The sequence below is a fragment of the Rhea americana genome, unplaced genomic scaffold, assembly GCF_003343005.1.
Source record: "Rhea americana isolate MKP2758 unplaced genomic scaffold, rheAme1 scaffold_136, whole genome shotgun sequence".
NCBI classification, from domain to species: domain Eukaryota; kingdom Metazoa; phylum Chordata; class Aves; order Rheiformes; family Rheidae; genus Rhea; species Rhea americana.
In genome coordinates, this window is record NW_028185439.1 from 379,454 (window position 1) to 395,210 (window position 15,757).

General features: G+C 38.7%; 1 protein-coding gene across 2 annotated transcripts in view; it reads left to right on the plus strand.

The window, feature by feature from the left end:
• ADGRL4 (adhesion G protein-coupled receptor L4) overlaps positions 1-15,757 on the plus strand; it is a 78,644-nt gene that overhangs the window by 25,885 nt on the left and 37,002 nt on the right. The window contains exon 3 of one of the 2 annotated variants that reach the window (XM_085298144.1): positions 14,392-14,544. In XM_085298144.1, coding sequence (XP_085154270.1) covers positions 14,392-14,544 — 153 coding nt within the window. Of the gene's footprint in view, positions 1-14,391; positions 14,545-15,757 lie in introns of those variants that run through there. The other variant, XM_085298145.1, reaches the window with a different exon arrangement.

Sequence of the window (15,757 nt, forward strand, 5' to 3'; positions counted from 1 at the left end):
TGAGGGTGATGGAGGGAGTTTTAGCATTGCCACAGGAGAACTTTTGCAGTTGAGTGTGGACCTGACCTGTAATTTGGAATAATCATAGTGAGGCTTTCTGTGCCACCTCACTTCCTGATAGGTCCSGAGTGTGTCAGTCTGCAGCAATCTGCTATGCTTTGTGCTGCTTTATGCAGTGCCTTGTGGCAGTCCTCCTTTTCTGTGGCTTCTGTCATCTTTGCATGTGAATTACACCCCTTGCTTCAGCTAGGGGCRGCAGGTTTTTCTGGTTTGTAACTGGGACTCTGTTTCTTAATGTCTTCTGAGATGACCTGGTGCAATGCTAGACAAGGCAGGGCAAGCAGCAGGAAGCTGTTTGGCTACGTAGTGCGGTGCTATGACCAAACTAATCACTGCTGTGCCTAAGTAGCTAATTAACCTGGCTAGTGGAGAGAACTAAGGCAGTGTTACTGCTTCCCATACAACCTGCCTCTGAGTTCTGTAGAGACCTGTCTCCAGTTGCCAAAGGATATACAGCTTTTATATAGTTTATCTACACCCTCCCACCTGTCAATAGTCCAAGCCATAAATGCATGTAACAACACTTTATGTGGCAGGTTGTGCTATGGATAAACTTAACTGTTTTCAGTTCTGACTTATAATAGCAAATAATGCTTAAACCTGGCATAAGTATTACATCTGTTCAAGCAGTAGATTGCTTTTATTGTCAGGAAAAATATGAGATGCTTCCATTTTAAAAAGTGTTTCTTATCTTTGGGCTAAGAAAGTCCTTAGCCTCTGTATCTCAGAGTAAACATCCTAATTTTTTTTTTTTTTTTWWAAAAAAAGACTTATGCAGAAAACATTGATCATGAACAGGATACTTGTAACTAGTAGGCAATAACTATGAAAAAGCAGAGCTGTTGGTGTAGGCAGCAAGGAAGAGTCACTTTAGCATGAAGTGAGTCATCCTCGCGTTTAGAATTTGCTAAGGAGCTGAGTGGGTTCACTCATTCTGTCACTYGGACTAAAGCTTTCTGGATTGTGTGCACTAAGAAAAATCCAAAAAGAGCTAACAAGGCCATTTGGTATGAAGAGAATACAGGCTCATTGCTTCGAAGCTGTACAGAGAAGGATGAAATCTTTTTTTCTTTTTTTTCTCTTAATAGCAGTCTGGTTTTGGAAGAGGTTGTGCCAGAGAGGAGGAATGCTGTATAATTTTCAAATAAACAAATTCCACTAAGATCAAGTTTGGCTATTACACAGGAAAAATGACTGCAAGTAGCCCTAAATCTGCAGTTTTTTAACAGTGCCTGAGCAGTACTGTAGACCTGGCTCTCCTGACTTCTGTAACTTATTTCATTYGCATCGATATATTTAGCTGTAATTCACATCAGAAGATGAGAAACAGAAGTTACCTATTTTCACAGTGACCTTTGTTATCAGAAATATACTGCTGGGGTCAGTCTCTAAGAATATGACTGTCAGTAACAGTTAAGGTATTTTCATCATGTAGTTAACTACTTGCAGCGTTGACAGTAGCTGGAAATACTTAGAGTGGTTATTGTCGTAGAAGTCATTAGTGTAGCTGAAGTAATGCTGGCATGTTTTCCCTTTGGATAGAATTCCTCAGTCTAATTGTCTCTCCCTTGCCTGTCCATATTTAATATTTTCAGGTTTGGAGACTGGACACTTTCCAGTAATTAATGGCTTTTYTCAGTTATAGACTGAAATGATTTCCTTTTGTGAATTAGTCCATTATCCAGTAGTGAAACTATTGAATTCCAGAGCATTTAAATGGGATAACTTACAAACAGAGATAATATTAAAAAGCAGTTTGYCACCAGGTCGTGTAAAAACCATGTGAGACAGTGTAGAAGATATGTAGTTCCTGTGTAATTTGATCACAGGTAATTTGAGAAAGAATGAAATAGGCATTGAAAACTTAAAATATGGATGTCATTCTCTGTTGGAGTTTTTTCTTTTAATGAGCTAACCTTGATATTAACCTAGACAGAGCAGTGTAGGTTCATGCATCTCACAGACTAGTATTAGGTCACCTCATCTAACCTCCTGAGTAGTACTGGCAATCAAATTTAATCAAGCTACTCTTGTCCTTAGAACTATAACTTGGATTTTACAAAAGTACATCATGAACTCAATGTCTCTGATGCACAGAGTAGACTGCACAGAGTAGACTCCTTCAAGTACTTTCTCCACTCTGAGTATAATTAGWCTGTGGTTTCAGAAATCAATGAATACTGTTCCACAATGGAAATGAAGTTTCTCCTGTAGTTTCTCCTGGAAGCCACTGTTTTATGGCTTTCCATGTTATTTGAGCAATTACTACTTTAAAGGAATTTTACCACATCTTTTTTGTTCTTTTTTTAATCCAAAATGGAACATAACACAGAAAAGCTAAAAGCAAGAGATGTTTTAAATATTGCTTCAGATATGTAACAGTAAATTATTTTTGAAAACACAATTTATTGAAGACACAATTTATTGAAGGTAACATACAATGACACCTCTACTTCTTGGGCTACCATCTGTTTTTAAGCAGCAAATGCAAGAACATATATAGGGAGTTCTACTTAAACACTGAGCACAGTTGTCCTCACTACATAAGGGTTTTTTTCTTGCACAAATAGAGGCTTCCTACCAAAGCTCTTAAATAATTTTATATAAACGATTTGGCAAAATATTTTTGGTGGAGTTCAGTTTTTCTTTTCCTTTCCAAAACACAGCTAAAGTGGTAAATGTAAACTGATTGTTTTCCATCTTCTCAAGGCCAGGAAGGCAGTCTTCTTACATGAGAGCTAGGAGCTCATGTTCCTTCTGACTTCCAGCTTTATATTTCACCTGCTGTTGGATGGGACATTAAGACACCAGCGAGCAATGAAGACCTCTGAGTGATGTACCCTGTCTAACTGGCTGTAGGGGACATCCATTAAGGAATTGTTGGGCATTAGGCATGGACAGAGTGATCCTGATATGTTTATAATGCTGTTTTAGGTGCACTTAACTTGTACTGGATGCAGTTCAAATGGATCCCAAGATCTTGTGCATAATAGTGTATAAGTTCTTTGCAGCTAGTGGTGAACTGTTCCCTCTGAAGGGATAGGTTTAAAGCTTCTGCTAAAATATGCAAAAGAAGGTTTGGATTTAGCCTAATACTAGAATATGCCCTACCAAGATTATTTATCTTGGCTTAGAGTTCAACACTCATTTATGAAAATTTCATGTGTAGGAAATAACAAGAACTGGGTACATCAGGAGCTGAACACCAATTTTGAGTCTGACTTTTCTAAATACTCCCATAGCAGTAGTCAGTCTTCAATAGTATAGATGAGGATATGTGTATATAGAAAGCATAGCATTTATGTAAATTGAAGGAAGGGTTAAATAATATAATTTTATAATGCTGCATAGAATCAGCACTGTAGTAAATGGAAAATGAGACAGGAAGTCTGTAAGAAATTACAATGGAGAAGTTGTCTGGTTATAGTTTTTAAAAAGAGAAAATACTGATCTAGTGTTGAAGTGGTATTTTTATTTGGACTGCATATTCGGTTCAGCAGGGGGCATTGCTTTCCACCAGCAAATCCTTCTSGGTAGTGGACTGCTGTGCTGCTCACTTTCCTTTCAGCAAAAGTGTTCTCTGGTTGTGGATACGTTGTTTTACTTCTAACTGAAAAGATGAATTTTAGTGAAAACAAGTGAGTTGGCAGCAAAAATTAAAATTGAGTTGAGAATAACTTACTTTGTAACAGGGAAGTTCTAAAACCCTTGCACTGGTAGCACTGAGGAAAACATTGATACCTGTACACTGGCACTTCAAATCCAGCATATTCCAGTTTAGCTGCACTTCACCTTAATTCAGWGTTTTCAGTGGAGGCAAACCAAGAAACTGGTGTCTCAGTTGCATTTTGTCAAACCTTCAAGTAGTAAGTTTGACACAGGGTGCTTGCTACAATGTTGACATTCAGTCTTGGAAACCAGATCTGTTTGGGGTGAGGAAAGGAGGAGCAATGTGTGTTTTTTTTTTTTTTTTTTTTTCATTCTTTCCTTGCGTTCTTTGCAAGATTTCTCTCCATGAGTCTTGTGTCTGTAAAAGCAAAAGTTCATAGCAGCCACTCTTCTGACACTGGTGAGTTTGAGGTCAGGCCCCATTAAAGAAATAGACTTTTCAAACATGTAAGCAAAATACTCATATTTGTTACTCTGCTGCCTCAGAAGTCAATGCAGAAGCAACCCTGCTATTTCAGAGCCTTCTACAAGGAGTGACAGGGTAGGTCAACTGAAGAAAAACTTTCTTCGAAAGTAGGTAGAGATGAACCTGAATTTCCCCTCTAGTTGAAACACACCTGTCTCCCAACTCAAGGGAAGAATTTAGCGTTTGGATCTCAATTTCTGGCTCCCGGCTCGATAATATGAACCACTCCAAACAAAATGGCAGTCAGTGCTTCCAGCCAACTCCAATTAAAAGTACATCTAAGTATACACCTTGCTTTATGTATCTGAACAGTTCCTGTAGAAATGTTTACAGAGCTCCATATACATTCTCGTTCATGTTCATCACCATATGGTCTGCAGAGTGAACTCGCATGCCTCCCAGTGTAGCTGGTATTAAATACTTGAAACTGTCTTCTGTGCTCCAGTGAAGAGCTCCTGTAGCAGATCCATGAAAATCCTCCACAGGCACTTTAGTGCTTCCAATCCCAGCTCCCCTGGTGCAGCCAAAATACTGTTTCTGTTGCCGTGTGGCATTTAAGAAGACTTCAGAAGCATTCCAGGATTTAGTCCTCTATGAATAAAAGATAAGTTCATATCCCAACATAGAACGGCTATTCCTGATCAAAGCCTTTACTACATGTTTGTAGTGTGTTAGATAAAGCTCATTATCTAATGCTTAACATTCCTCTGCCTCATGCAAGCTGGGTTGTGTCTCACCCTCTTTTTCACATCTTGCTTACCCGTACCATAATGGCACCACAACAGTTTGCATATGTAAGCCATAATGTGGTGATGTGTTTCCTGGCTGTGTTGTTCACAGTCTGAATAAATATCTTCCTCTTGTTTTGAAATCTGGGAGAGTGTTGCCTGGCTTTCTTCCCCCCCGTCTTTAATCAAACTGTTTGCTAAGCTGTTTTCCCTCACTCTTATCTCTTGCTTGAGACCAAAGTGTTTAGATCTGAGTGGTGACGTCTCTTCTTCACATCCTGTCAGATGTGAACCTTCGGTTATTTAAGTTCATTGTATGGCTAACCGGAAGCTGCATGTGACTTGAACTGTAAATGAGATTATTGTTTTATCCCCTTCTATTCAGTGKTGGTAGTTCTGTTTTTCAGAGAATATATCTGGTCATTATTCTTTGTATCCAAAGTCAGGCTGAGCACTCAAGCAGTTCACCCAACCTGGATTTTTCCATTTTAGCTGTGACTCCTCACTGTCTCTGACAATTACAGTCCTTCCTTAGTGTTGCACTCTAACAACTCATCAAGCCAGGTGCTCAGCTGGTATGAATTGATGTCAAATTCCTGGGGGGAAGTCAGGAAGGGAAGCCTAGCATGCTCCAGGTGCAAGGAGGTCACGATCCGCTTCCCTTAAGAGTGAGTGGCAGCTCCTGGTCCCTCGTGCCCAGCTCTGAGGTTCTGGGTTCTGCTCTTCACCCACCACTTGACAGGTGTCATGAGACCCAGCTTATCCAGGTCAATAGGGGATGTCTGGTCAGCTCCAACTCCTCCCCTGTGATAGGAGGAGTAAATCTTCATAAGCATTTCCCCTCATGTTCCAGCCAAGGCAGGAGTGTTACCCAGACAACAAAAAATTAATTTTGGGTTTGTACACCCAGCTGAAGCTCCCTACAAAATTACAGCAAGACAGCTTCAGTGGAGATATCCCCCTGGTGCACTCCTGAGCCCTCCCCTCAGGAGGAGGGTGGGAGTGTGTTGCTGCTGTCCTCACATTGCACRTAGTTTCCTGGCCCCTACAAAAAGAGGGGAGCCAGTGCTGGGGAAAAGGTAGGACAGGGCCTCTCAGCAGCTATTCTCCTTTCCCTCTATTTTCCCTAATCAGCACTTTTTCTTTGCTCGCAAGTTCCTGTGGTTGCTGGGGTAGGTGAGTTCTTTGTTTCTGGGCAAGGACTAGTGTTTTTAAAGATCCTTTTATTCTTATTCTATTCCTCACATATGACTGGTCACAAATTATAGATTTTTCTCTCTGATACTATATAAGCATTGAAAAGGCAGCTTGTTCAGTGTGGCTAAACAAATGACAATCTCCTCACTGGTGCTTACCCAGTAGTAAATRTTTGTCATGTTTAATTTATAATGCCTGAAAATTCTAGGAAGAGCTGAAGGAAGCAGTTTGTATAATATATCAATCTCTTCAAACCTTGTCCTGTTTCTCAATAAACTCAGCCTGTGCATTTGGATGTGTAGGAACATGTCTCCTTTTTATGGACTGTTCTGCCCTCTTCCTCAAACTGGGTCTATTGGAATTTTTGTGTGTGTGCGAGACCCTTTAGCTCAAGCAGACATGTAAGAACTGCTGTTCTCCAACCATCTCTACCTATACACATAGCCTGTGAAGAATGTGAGATAAAATACTTTTTTGCTTATCCAAGGACTTTTAGGGGTCCAGCTAGGCTGCAGACCCCTCAAGTTTAAACCAGTTAAATGCTTCTGGCAAGCTGTAAAAATATCCAGAGAGATGTTGCAAAGGGCTCTTACAAAGCRATAGAGAGTTATGAAAATCTAGCAGCACAGAGCCTTCAGTGGCAAGATTTCTTATGCAGCAACTGAATGATCCCCTGCCCTGGCGTAGGACAAAGATGAATCGGGCCCATTATAAAAGCAATTCATATTTAAATGTGATTTCCAGCCCAGTTCTGCAATCTCAAGTGGTTTGTCTAAGCATCTGCTCTTTCGTGCTGATTTAGACCAAACTGAATGCTTCTGAATGCTGAATGATTCTGAATGCTGAATCTTTGGAGAATCATAAACAAATTGTATTAAATTACCATTAAAGGAAACAAATCGCAAGGAAAGGCGAAGTTGTTAATGGTATTGCTGTTCTTAGCTCAGGCTGTTATGGCTGTAGAGTCACAGTCCTGCAGCACAGAAGTAATGTATGTAAGATCGCCCACTGTTCTGAGACCTCCAGACAAGCTAAGCACAGCAGGGTGAGCAGCGCTGGAATTTGTTTTACAGGAAGCCTTTCATTTCCTTGCTTTTGAGGGGTTAAGTGAGGCACTTCAAGCACGGTTCCCTCATGGGGGTTACACTAGGGAAGGGTAGTTTTAGTTTCCCCCAGGGGCTCCATAGCAACTTTGGCAGCCGAGGCTGCTGTCGAAAGAGAACAGCCGGATGCAATGAATCAGTGTATTCCCCAGCCGCTCTGGCTGCGTTTCCTTCCTACCCAGTGCTGTCCACTTCTCAGACTACTGGGACTGATGCTGGTCCCCAGCCCTGTGCTGCCACTGCCATTCTTGATGGACAGGTGTGCCCCAGAGGCCTCCAGCTTTGGTTTCAAAAGGCCCAGATCAGGGTAAAATTAATTGTTGCTATTTTAATTGCTGCCTTTTATGTCATCTGGGGAATAAACTGAAGTTGCAAATGTATTCTAATATACAGTAATGGCCTCTGTATGAGTTGTTTATTATAGTCCTTAGCACGGAGTATGCGTTAAGCTTATAAAAATCACTGCTCTGCTTGTTCAGGTGTGGCTTTGAGAGAACTCAGCCTGTCAAACTTGAGCTCTGCTTAGGTGTCCTTAATTCATTAAAATGTTTCTCCAAAATGTTGTGGTGTCAAAAGAGTTCACCTGTAACAGGCAGATTTCTGCTTCCCTAGGAAACCTGGCTTTCTGGCCAGCCTGGCCTGGGTATCCAGGTCAGAACCCTGTCCACAAAGCATCTATAGATCATCTCATGTTGGGAACCAGGAGTATAGCCCCTATCAGAGAGGCAGGAGAATGAAAATCCTGAGCGGTCTCTCTGTAGCTAAGGCCCTCGTCTTGGGAGATGTAGGTCTAACTGGAAGATCTTGATCCAAGACTTAAAGGAATTCCAGCTTCTCTTCAGAGCAGCCTGGTGCCCGGATGTCCCATGCTGAGCCTCCAGGCCATGTGGCTCCAGGGCAAACTTTCCGGGTGGCATGCTCCTCAGTGGCCATGTCCTGCACCTGTGGGTTATTCCACTGTGTGAGTTGCCTCCAACTGGCTGTATCCAATGACCAAACTCCAGGTYCAGCATTGCTAGTTTTTATCTCAGGTCACCTTTTCACTTAGTAAAGATCATCAGCCTTACTGCTATCAGTTTAATTCAATGAATGCCAGATATTACAGAATATGTTCTGGGCTATGAGATTTCGCTTCTACAAAAATGTTATTCAGTGAGGACTGAAAACACCCAGATTACTCTGTTTAATTTACGTGATTGCAATCTATCTTATTAGAGGTGAAGGAAGAAGTTGTTTACTTCAGAATTTATAAGAAGAAAAAAATAGCACTTCTGTGTGACTGAATTAATGACAGGTTTTACCCCCCAACTAAGTCTTCATATTTCATGTCCTCATATCATGCTAGAGTCTAGCGTAGTGATGTGCTCAGTGCAATGGAAATCCTTCAAGGTAGTTTGGCTAACTCCATTGCCATAAAAGGTTTCCCTCATTTAAAACATGAAAATAGTATTACAAAATAAACCCTACAACTAAAATTGACAATTCAAAGAGTTCTGTCATGCTTCTGTCATACTAATAATGAATGAAGTCATCATCTTGTATCTGTAGTTATCCCAGAGTTTTTCCTATCAGAGATCATAATTTTAATATCCACCTAATATTACAAGAGTATATGACAAGGTAAAAGTTGCATTTTTTGAAAGCATACAGAATATGGTGGAAGAAACTTGGTCTATACATTTTTTTTCCTCTAAAATCTTAGATTCTTCTATTTTCCAATAACATCATGGTCCTAAAGTCTATGAATTATTCTTTTGAGCTATAACTTGCATTTCATATATGATTTAAAATTTCCTTTTAAAAGAATGTTATCTATGGAAAAATTTCTATCAATGCAAAATGAAATCAATACAGATTTTATTTAACAGTGAACAATGTTGCCTGATGTGAAAGTGTTTATACAAACTCTGGACCCAATTCATGGTCCTCTGTGGTTGGGGAAAACTACATTAATATTTGAACTTCTGAGTCAGGTTGCTCAATTCTAACCCAAAATTCAGTTTCCAGATTAATGAACACATGCAGTTTTAACAGAGAAACACCATCCTGTCAATTCAAAAAGCAGTCTGAAAAGCTGTGTATCAGCCCTTCAGATGCTTTTGTTTTAGAATGTCCTTATACAGTTTCTCAAAACTACCAGAGAAATGGTTACATGCAACTAATAACTGATTTTGTTTAACTGTAAATGCATTTATGCACAGCAAAATACCTAGTAGTTGCATTTTCAAGGTGAGGATGGAGAATCAGTTTTAATTCATACCTGTATCAAGTAAACATACTAACCATATTCACATCCGCCTGCATACATATCCCTATATCCACCCTTCTTCAGGCTGTTTATTTCCTATGACATTATTCATGAGTTTCCTCCCATTGTGATTTTTTTTTAATGACAAGATTTTTGAGAGCAAACCAGATATGATGGCTAAATTGCTATTTAAGAAAAAAGGAGTTTTTAAGACAAATCAGCTATTCAGTAGATCTATAGCAAATAGATGTGATTGGCCAAATGACAAGGTTTATTATTATGGCTAAATGGTAATACTGCAATCTTGTTTGTAAAAGTATCTGAATTTTCATCAGTAACTGAAAAAATAATCTTTAAAAGAGTGTACATTCCTGAAATACTGCCTGCAGTGTTCAATGGGTATCTCTGCCAGCAGTGAATGCACATACCATAATTATATTGGGTAGCAACAAAGCAGGTAGATTATACACTTGCTGTGATTTAAACTATCCTTTGATAGTTAGGAAATTTTGTATCAAATATTTTTCCAATCTTTAAATCTTGCTTTTTTTTTTTCCTTGCTCCCCTTAAACCACATAGCTAACAATACTATAAATTATGTGAGAAGTTGGAAAATATCTTTATACTCCTGGGCTTCACATTGAATTTTTCTTCACATAGCAGTTCAGTGTGGTGACTATGTAAAGAACTTAAAGATACTTTTGTTGTCATTTTTGACCTTGTAAAATATTTTTACAAGTGAAGCTAGGTAGTTTAAGTGCATCTAGTCAAAGTGTATATAGAACTTCTTTTTTTTTTTTTTTTTTTTTTTTTTTTTTTTTTTTTTTTTTTTTTTTTTTTTTTTTTTTTTTTTTTTTTTTTTTTTTTTTTNCCTTTTTTCTTCCCTTAAACTTGTTCTTTACTTGCCTTTCTTACTAACCTGGTAGTATTCCATCATGAGCATCACCCTGGGCCTCTGATCCAGTAAGGTATAACCCAGCATGGTCTTCTCAGGATTATATTAAATCATGGGAACAATGAAATGAAAGTTCTTTATGAATTTAACTCTAAGATATACATTCTTGCTATATAAGCTACTAATTTTATTTTTAAATGTTCTCATGGTTTTTCAAATTATTATACTATGCATCCTTGCAAATACAGTTGGTGTCTAGGAATCTTACACCATAGTAAAGATGTGCTGGGTTTAGTTTTGTGTTCTAAGCACCATATTATCAGTTTTGTGAAATGGGATACAACTTCTGCCATTTTTGAATGTGATGTAATTTTCACTTACTCTATACATTTCTGTATTTCTTTATTTAAAAGGGATGTTTTTTATTACATTTGTCTAGATCTTTAGCCTGGAGAAGAGAAGACTGAGGGGGGATCTTATCAATGTCTATAAGTACCCAAAGGGAGGGTATCAAGGAGATGAGGCTAAACTCTTTTCAGTTGTCCCATGTGACAGGACAAGAGATAACAGGCACAAACTGAACCACAGGAAGTTCCACCTGAATATGAGGAAGAACTTTCTTCCTGGGAGTGACAGCACTGGAGCAGGTTGCCCAGAAAGGTTGTGGAGTCTCCTTCTCTGGAGATATTCAAGGCCTGCMTGGATGCAACATGCTYTAGGTGACCCTGTTTGAGCAGGGGGGTTGGACTAGATGATCTCCAGAGGTCCCTTCCAACCTTACTGATTCTGTGATATCGTAAATGGGACAGTTTGAACTAATCTTCTGCTTCTAGCACYGTGCCTAATTGTTGCTATTGTACAATGAACATATTAACTATAAAATAGAGAAAAAGCCCTTAGCATGATAAGAAACAGTGATCTGTAGTTATTAATGAGAGCACTGCAGAGTGAACCATCATGTTTCTCTGYTAAAAATGCTAATCCTGCCCGAGTCTTTGGTTTCAAGCCAGTGAAGCAGTTAAGCATGTGCTTAACTCTTACCATATGCAGATTCATTCCTGTGTTTTATCTGGTGCACATGCATAACTGCTATTCTTGCTTCTATCCTGCTACTTCCAGCTCTATTACTTAGATTTAAAAAACAATTTACAAAAGTCCCCAAGCCACTGCTTGGTGGAACAGACTAAGCAAATATTCTATTACTTGTTATGTATAGGCTACTCTTGAACAAAATCCAGCAAGAAAGTCCCTGTAGTGTCTGGTGCATGCAACCTCAAATTCCTTGTTGATTTAGCCCATCAGGCTAGGTGACAAAAAAAGCTAGTTTTGTAAGCTAGTTATAAAAGATTTGTTTCCCTTCAGAAAAGGAAAGGGAGTCAGGACACTTTCCTGAAGGTTCTCAGAGTAGACAAGCCTTTTAGGATGATATAGTCACTGTTAAAAACTTTACAGACACTATAAATGTGTGTAACACCAACAGTAACCTAGTAAAGTTAATTAGGCAAAACTAAAGATTTTATTAATGACCATCTCATGAGTCATTTTAATGCTGCTGAATGCTCTTTGGGTCACCTGAGAATGGTAATAGTTTTGAGGACCGTGATACTTACACTTGAGCTCCTAGAAAAAACAAACAAGATTTTGGTTTTCTATTTGTATAAGCCTGTAGCTTTTATCTCCTCAGCTGTTATTGTCCCTACACTGAAGGGCTGCAGCGTCATTCCATTTCTGTTCTTTCATGACTTCAATCCYATGTGCTTTCCAAAGTCTATGCATATTGTTTTCTAGGAACTACAATACAATTTCTCAAGACCAAGTTTACTTAGCAGCTAGCACAGGATAGTCTACTCTTATTTCCTGTTGAAATGCCAGGGTCCTAGAGCAAATTGGGATTGCAGTGCAGTCAAACACACAAAAAATGACATTTAGTCAAGTGGAACTCACTGCAAGGATCTGCAAAGTGTTCTGGGCCTCGTCCCTAGACTGCCACCTGCCAGACAGGAATGGTTATTTTCCTGGGCTCAGCTTAGATTCCCACTACTTTCCCCTGCCCCCATCCATGATTTCACTGAAGCTAATCTGGGTTTACCTTGGCATTCTCCAAGATCCAAATCATATACCTTCTCCACTGTTTTTTCACGAATACCAAAGCTGCAAAATAAATATTGTTGGTATGTGTTGGCAAAGTGCTTTCATACTTGGATTCTTCATTAAATTACATACAACTTTAGTTATAATGAGTGTAATCCATTTGATACTGTTGACCCAAATTCCCCTGAGGAATGTTGCAATTCAGAATTGATATTTGCATCTGAGTCAACTGAGTAACATGTAAAATCACATCAAAGGTATAATCTGAAAAACACACTGTGTCAGAGTTATTCTGGGGGTTGAGACTAGGTTATACTGCAGAAATGTATTTCTGCTGCACTTTACAGCTCTTGGTATCTTATTTTTACCACTTTCTTAACTTACATGACATTGTGGTTATCTGTATCCTGTCTCTGCAAACACCTTATGAGAACACTGGCCATCAGGAAGCAGAAGCACCTTTCTGAAACTCATCCAATCTTCTGAAATCATATTTCTCTTTCCTGTCATGCTTAATCATTCATCTTTTGCAATAAATTGTTGTATCTCTCCCTGTTAGAATTCTTTCCTTTCATTTATCATGTCCTGACTACCTTCTGCTTGAGAACAAGAATAAAATCCCAGCAGATTTCAGGAAGACTTTAATTCTCTTCCCTTCTCAGAATAAAGAAAACAAAGACCTCTGCTCAGAGAGTGTCTTTTTGTTTGGGAGGGTTTTGTTAGCTGATATGCTTGCTTTGGAGTGTGTGTGTGTGTGTGTGTGTTTTGTTTTTTTTTTGTGTGTGTGTGTGCGCACGCACGCGCTTTGGCAACAGATGGGCTATTGGAAAGATGGAAGTATTGTGTTGTGAATGTTAGTCTAATAAGTAGAGTTTCTGGATAAGGCAGCTTTTGATTTTTTTTTTCTCAAGTTTAGTCATTATTTAATAGACTGCAGGGATCTTGGGATATTCTAGACAGAAAACAGTTTTATTGACTCTGCAGAAGATTGGCTGAACAGTATAATGCATGAGTTTATGATTTCATTTAACCTTTGATCAAACTACCCAGATCCTCACTCTCCCATTAAGARCAGATGCAGAGGCCATACAGAGAGGAAATAATCGTAAAACTGCTGCATACATAACTCCTTTTTTTCTTGTCATTGGAGACATAGGATTATCCCTGTGAAAGAGTTTGTAGATACAAAATTAATGACTTACATAGCAATCTGTGAGAGGTAAAGATCAAGCCATGAATCTTGTTCATCTGTTTGTTGTCATTAGTTATGATCTTAAGAATAAAGGATGTAAGGAAAACAACAATGTCCTACTGTCTGAAATGAATCTTCAAATACAAGCTTTCTAACAGTCTGTTTTCTAAGAATGCTTAGAAATACCACAGAAGATCTTCAAGAACAGGCCAGATAATATAGCTAAACTGACAGATAAATTTGATCCTGCTTTGGTGTTGGGAAATGAAATGGGTGACTTCTTGATGTCCCTTTTGGCCCTATTTTCTATAATCCTGAATTCCGAGACATGTTTTCAGGGCAATTCTCTATCTGTAGATTTGTGAAGACCCTGTAGGATTACCTTTTTGGTAGTCCAAAAAAATTACCAAATTCAAGCATGAGAAAACATATACATGACTTCATCCATTCTTCCAAATGAATATCACATTAAGACATGCATTTCAGTATCCTGTCACTTTTCTTCTGGTTTGACTCATGCAGAATGAGGGCAGAGGAGTGTTGCTGAACACCTGATTATTTCCTTGTCAATGGGAAGTGTGTGTAGGCAAATACTAATAGTGCTGGCTCAGCATTCTGAACTTACAGAAATAAAAAATAAATACCCAAGGCCAAATGAAGCTTTTGCGTTTTTTTTTTTTTTTTCCTCCCCCCTTCAACTGGTAAATGCAAAATTATTTCTCCATAACTTATGTCTTGACAGATGATAATGAATGTGAAAATGCTACTCAGCCTTGTGGAGAGAATGCCAATTGCACAAACACTGTGGGAAGTTATTTCTGYATGTGTGCGCCTGGTTTCAAATCCAGCAATGGTCAACAAAGTTTTGTACCTAATGATGGAACCTCCTGTGTGGGTAAGTTATTAATGTCTGTCAGCTAGTTCTAAATTGTCRCTCTTTTCATTTTGCTTCTATTAATTATAGCAATCTAGCAAGCTACCTTCAGATTTGTGAAGTTTGGAGTCTGGATATGGAATTCCTGTAATTCAGACTGTTACAGTTTTAATATTCCAGTTCAGGCCTACATTTCTTACTCAAAACACTGTAACTGTCACTGACTTCAATAACACTTATCTTCATGTCATGTGTAATAGTATTAATCCACACGTCACTAATTTAGACAATGTAGAGTTAAGTTAAAACAGTAACACTCAATCCACTTATTTATGCCACTGTTTCCCTGAATGAGGAGCAAGGTGGTCATATTCTAAAAACAGAGGAATGACAAAGTGCATTCATGTGGTTCTGGACCAGGAAAATTTACATATTTGACTTACTGTGCTTCAAATATCTTTTGATTGGAGGCTTTGATTTGGATTTTTTTGGTAATTCTTTAAGTCTGATCAAAAGTAATGAGCAAGATCAGCAGTTATCCTACCTTCTGTGCCATCCATCAGGTTCTGTTTCCATGGCAGTTGGATGGATCATGTTCAAGATAACAGGGGAGGAAAAGTTCTTGGGAAAATATGATTTCTGAACAACTATGCAAGCCTTCAGGATTTCCTTTGAATGGAAGAACTGTAACTATTTTTCTTTTCTCTCAAACACCTGAATCTTCTCTGTATGTTGTGATAGTCCTCAGGGAATGGGAAAATGAGAAAAATCTATTGCCCTTTACACCTTTGTGCTGACTGTGTCTCATTCTAGATATGTTTCCTGGGAGCTTGTGAGTGCTGACAACTTCTCTTCTTACTGCTCTTAATATCAGCAGAATGGCTGCATATTAAGCCAGAAAGTGATCTAATCAACATTTCTTGCCCTTTACTCACATCCATCTAAAAGAGCTCTGCTTTACCCAGGCACTATGAATCGTTCCTAAATTAGCTGGGATTGAGACTGTTAGCACACTGAGCACTGAGCTGTAAATATTCTCATGGTTCTTATCCAAGTGTGTTTTTTTTTTTTCCTGATTTTTGTCTTCAAAGTTATTTCTCTGATTGTTCCTTGAGTCGCTTTAGCTTCTAACCATTAGCTTTCTAATTTCTTATATTTTCCTTTTTACTCTATTGGACAGACTTATTCATTTTTATTTTTCATGTCTCTCTCTTTTTCTCTCTCTCTCTCTCTC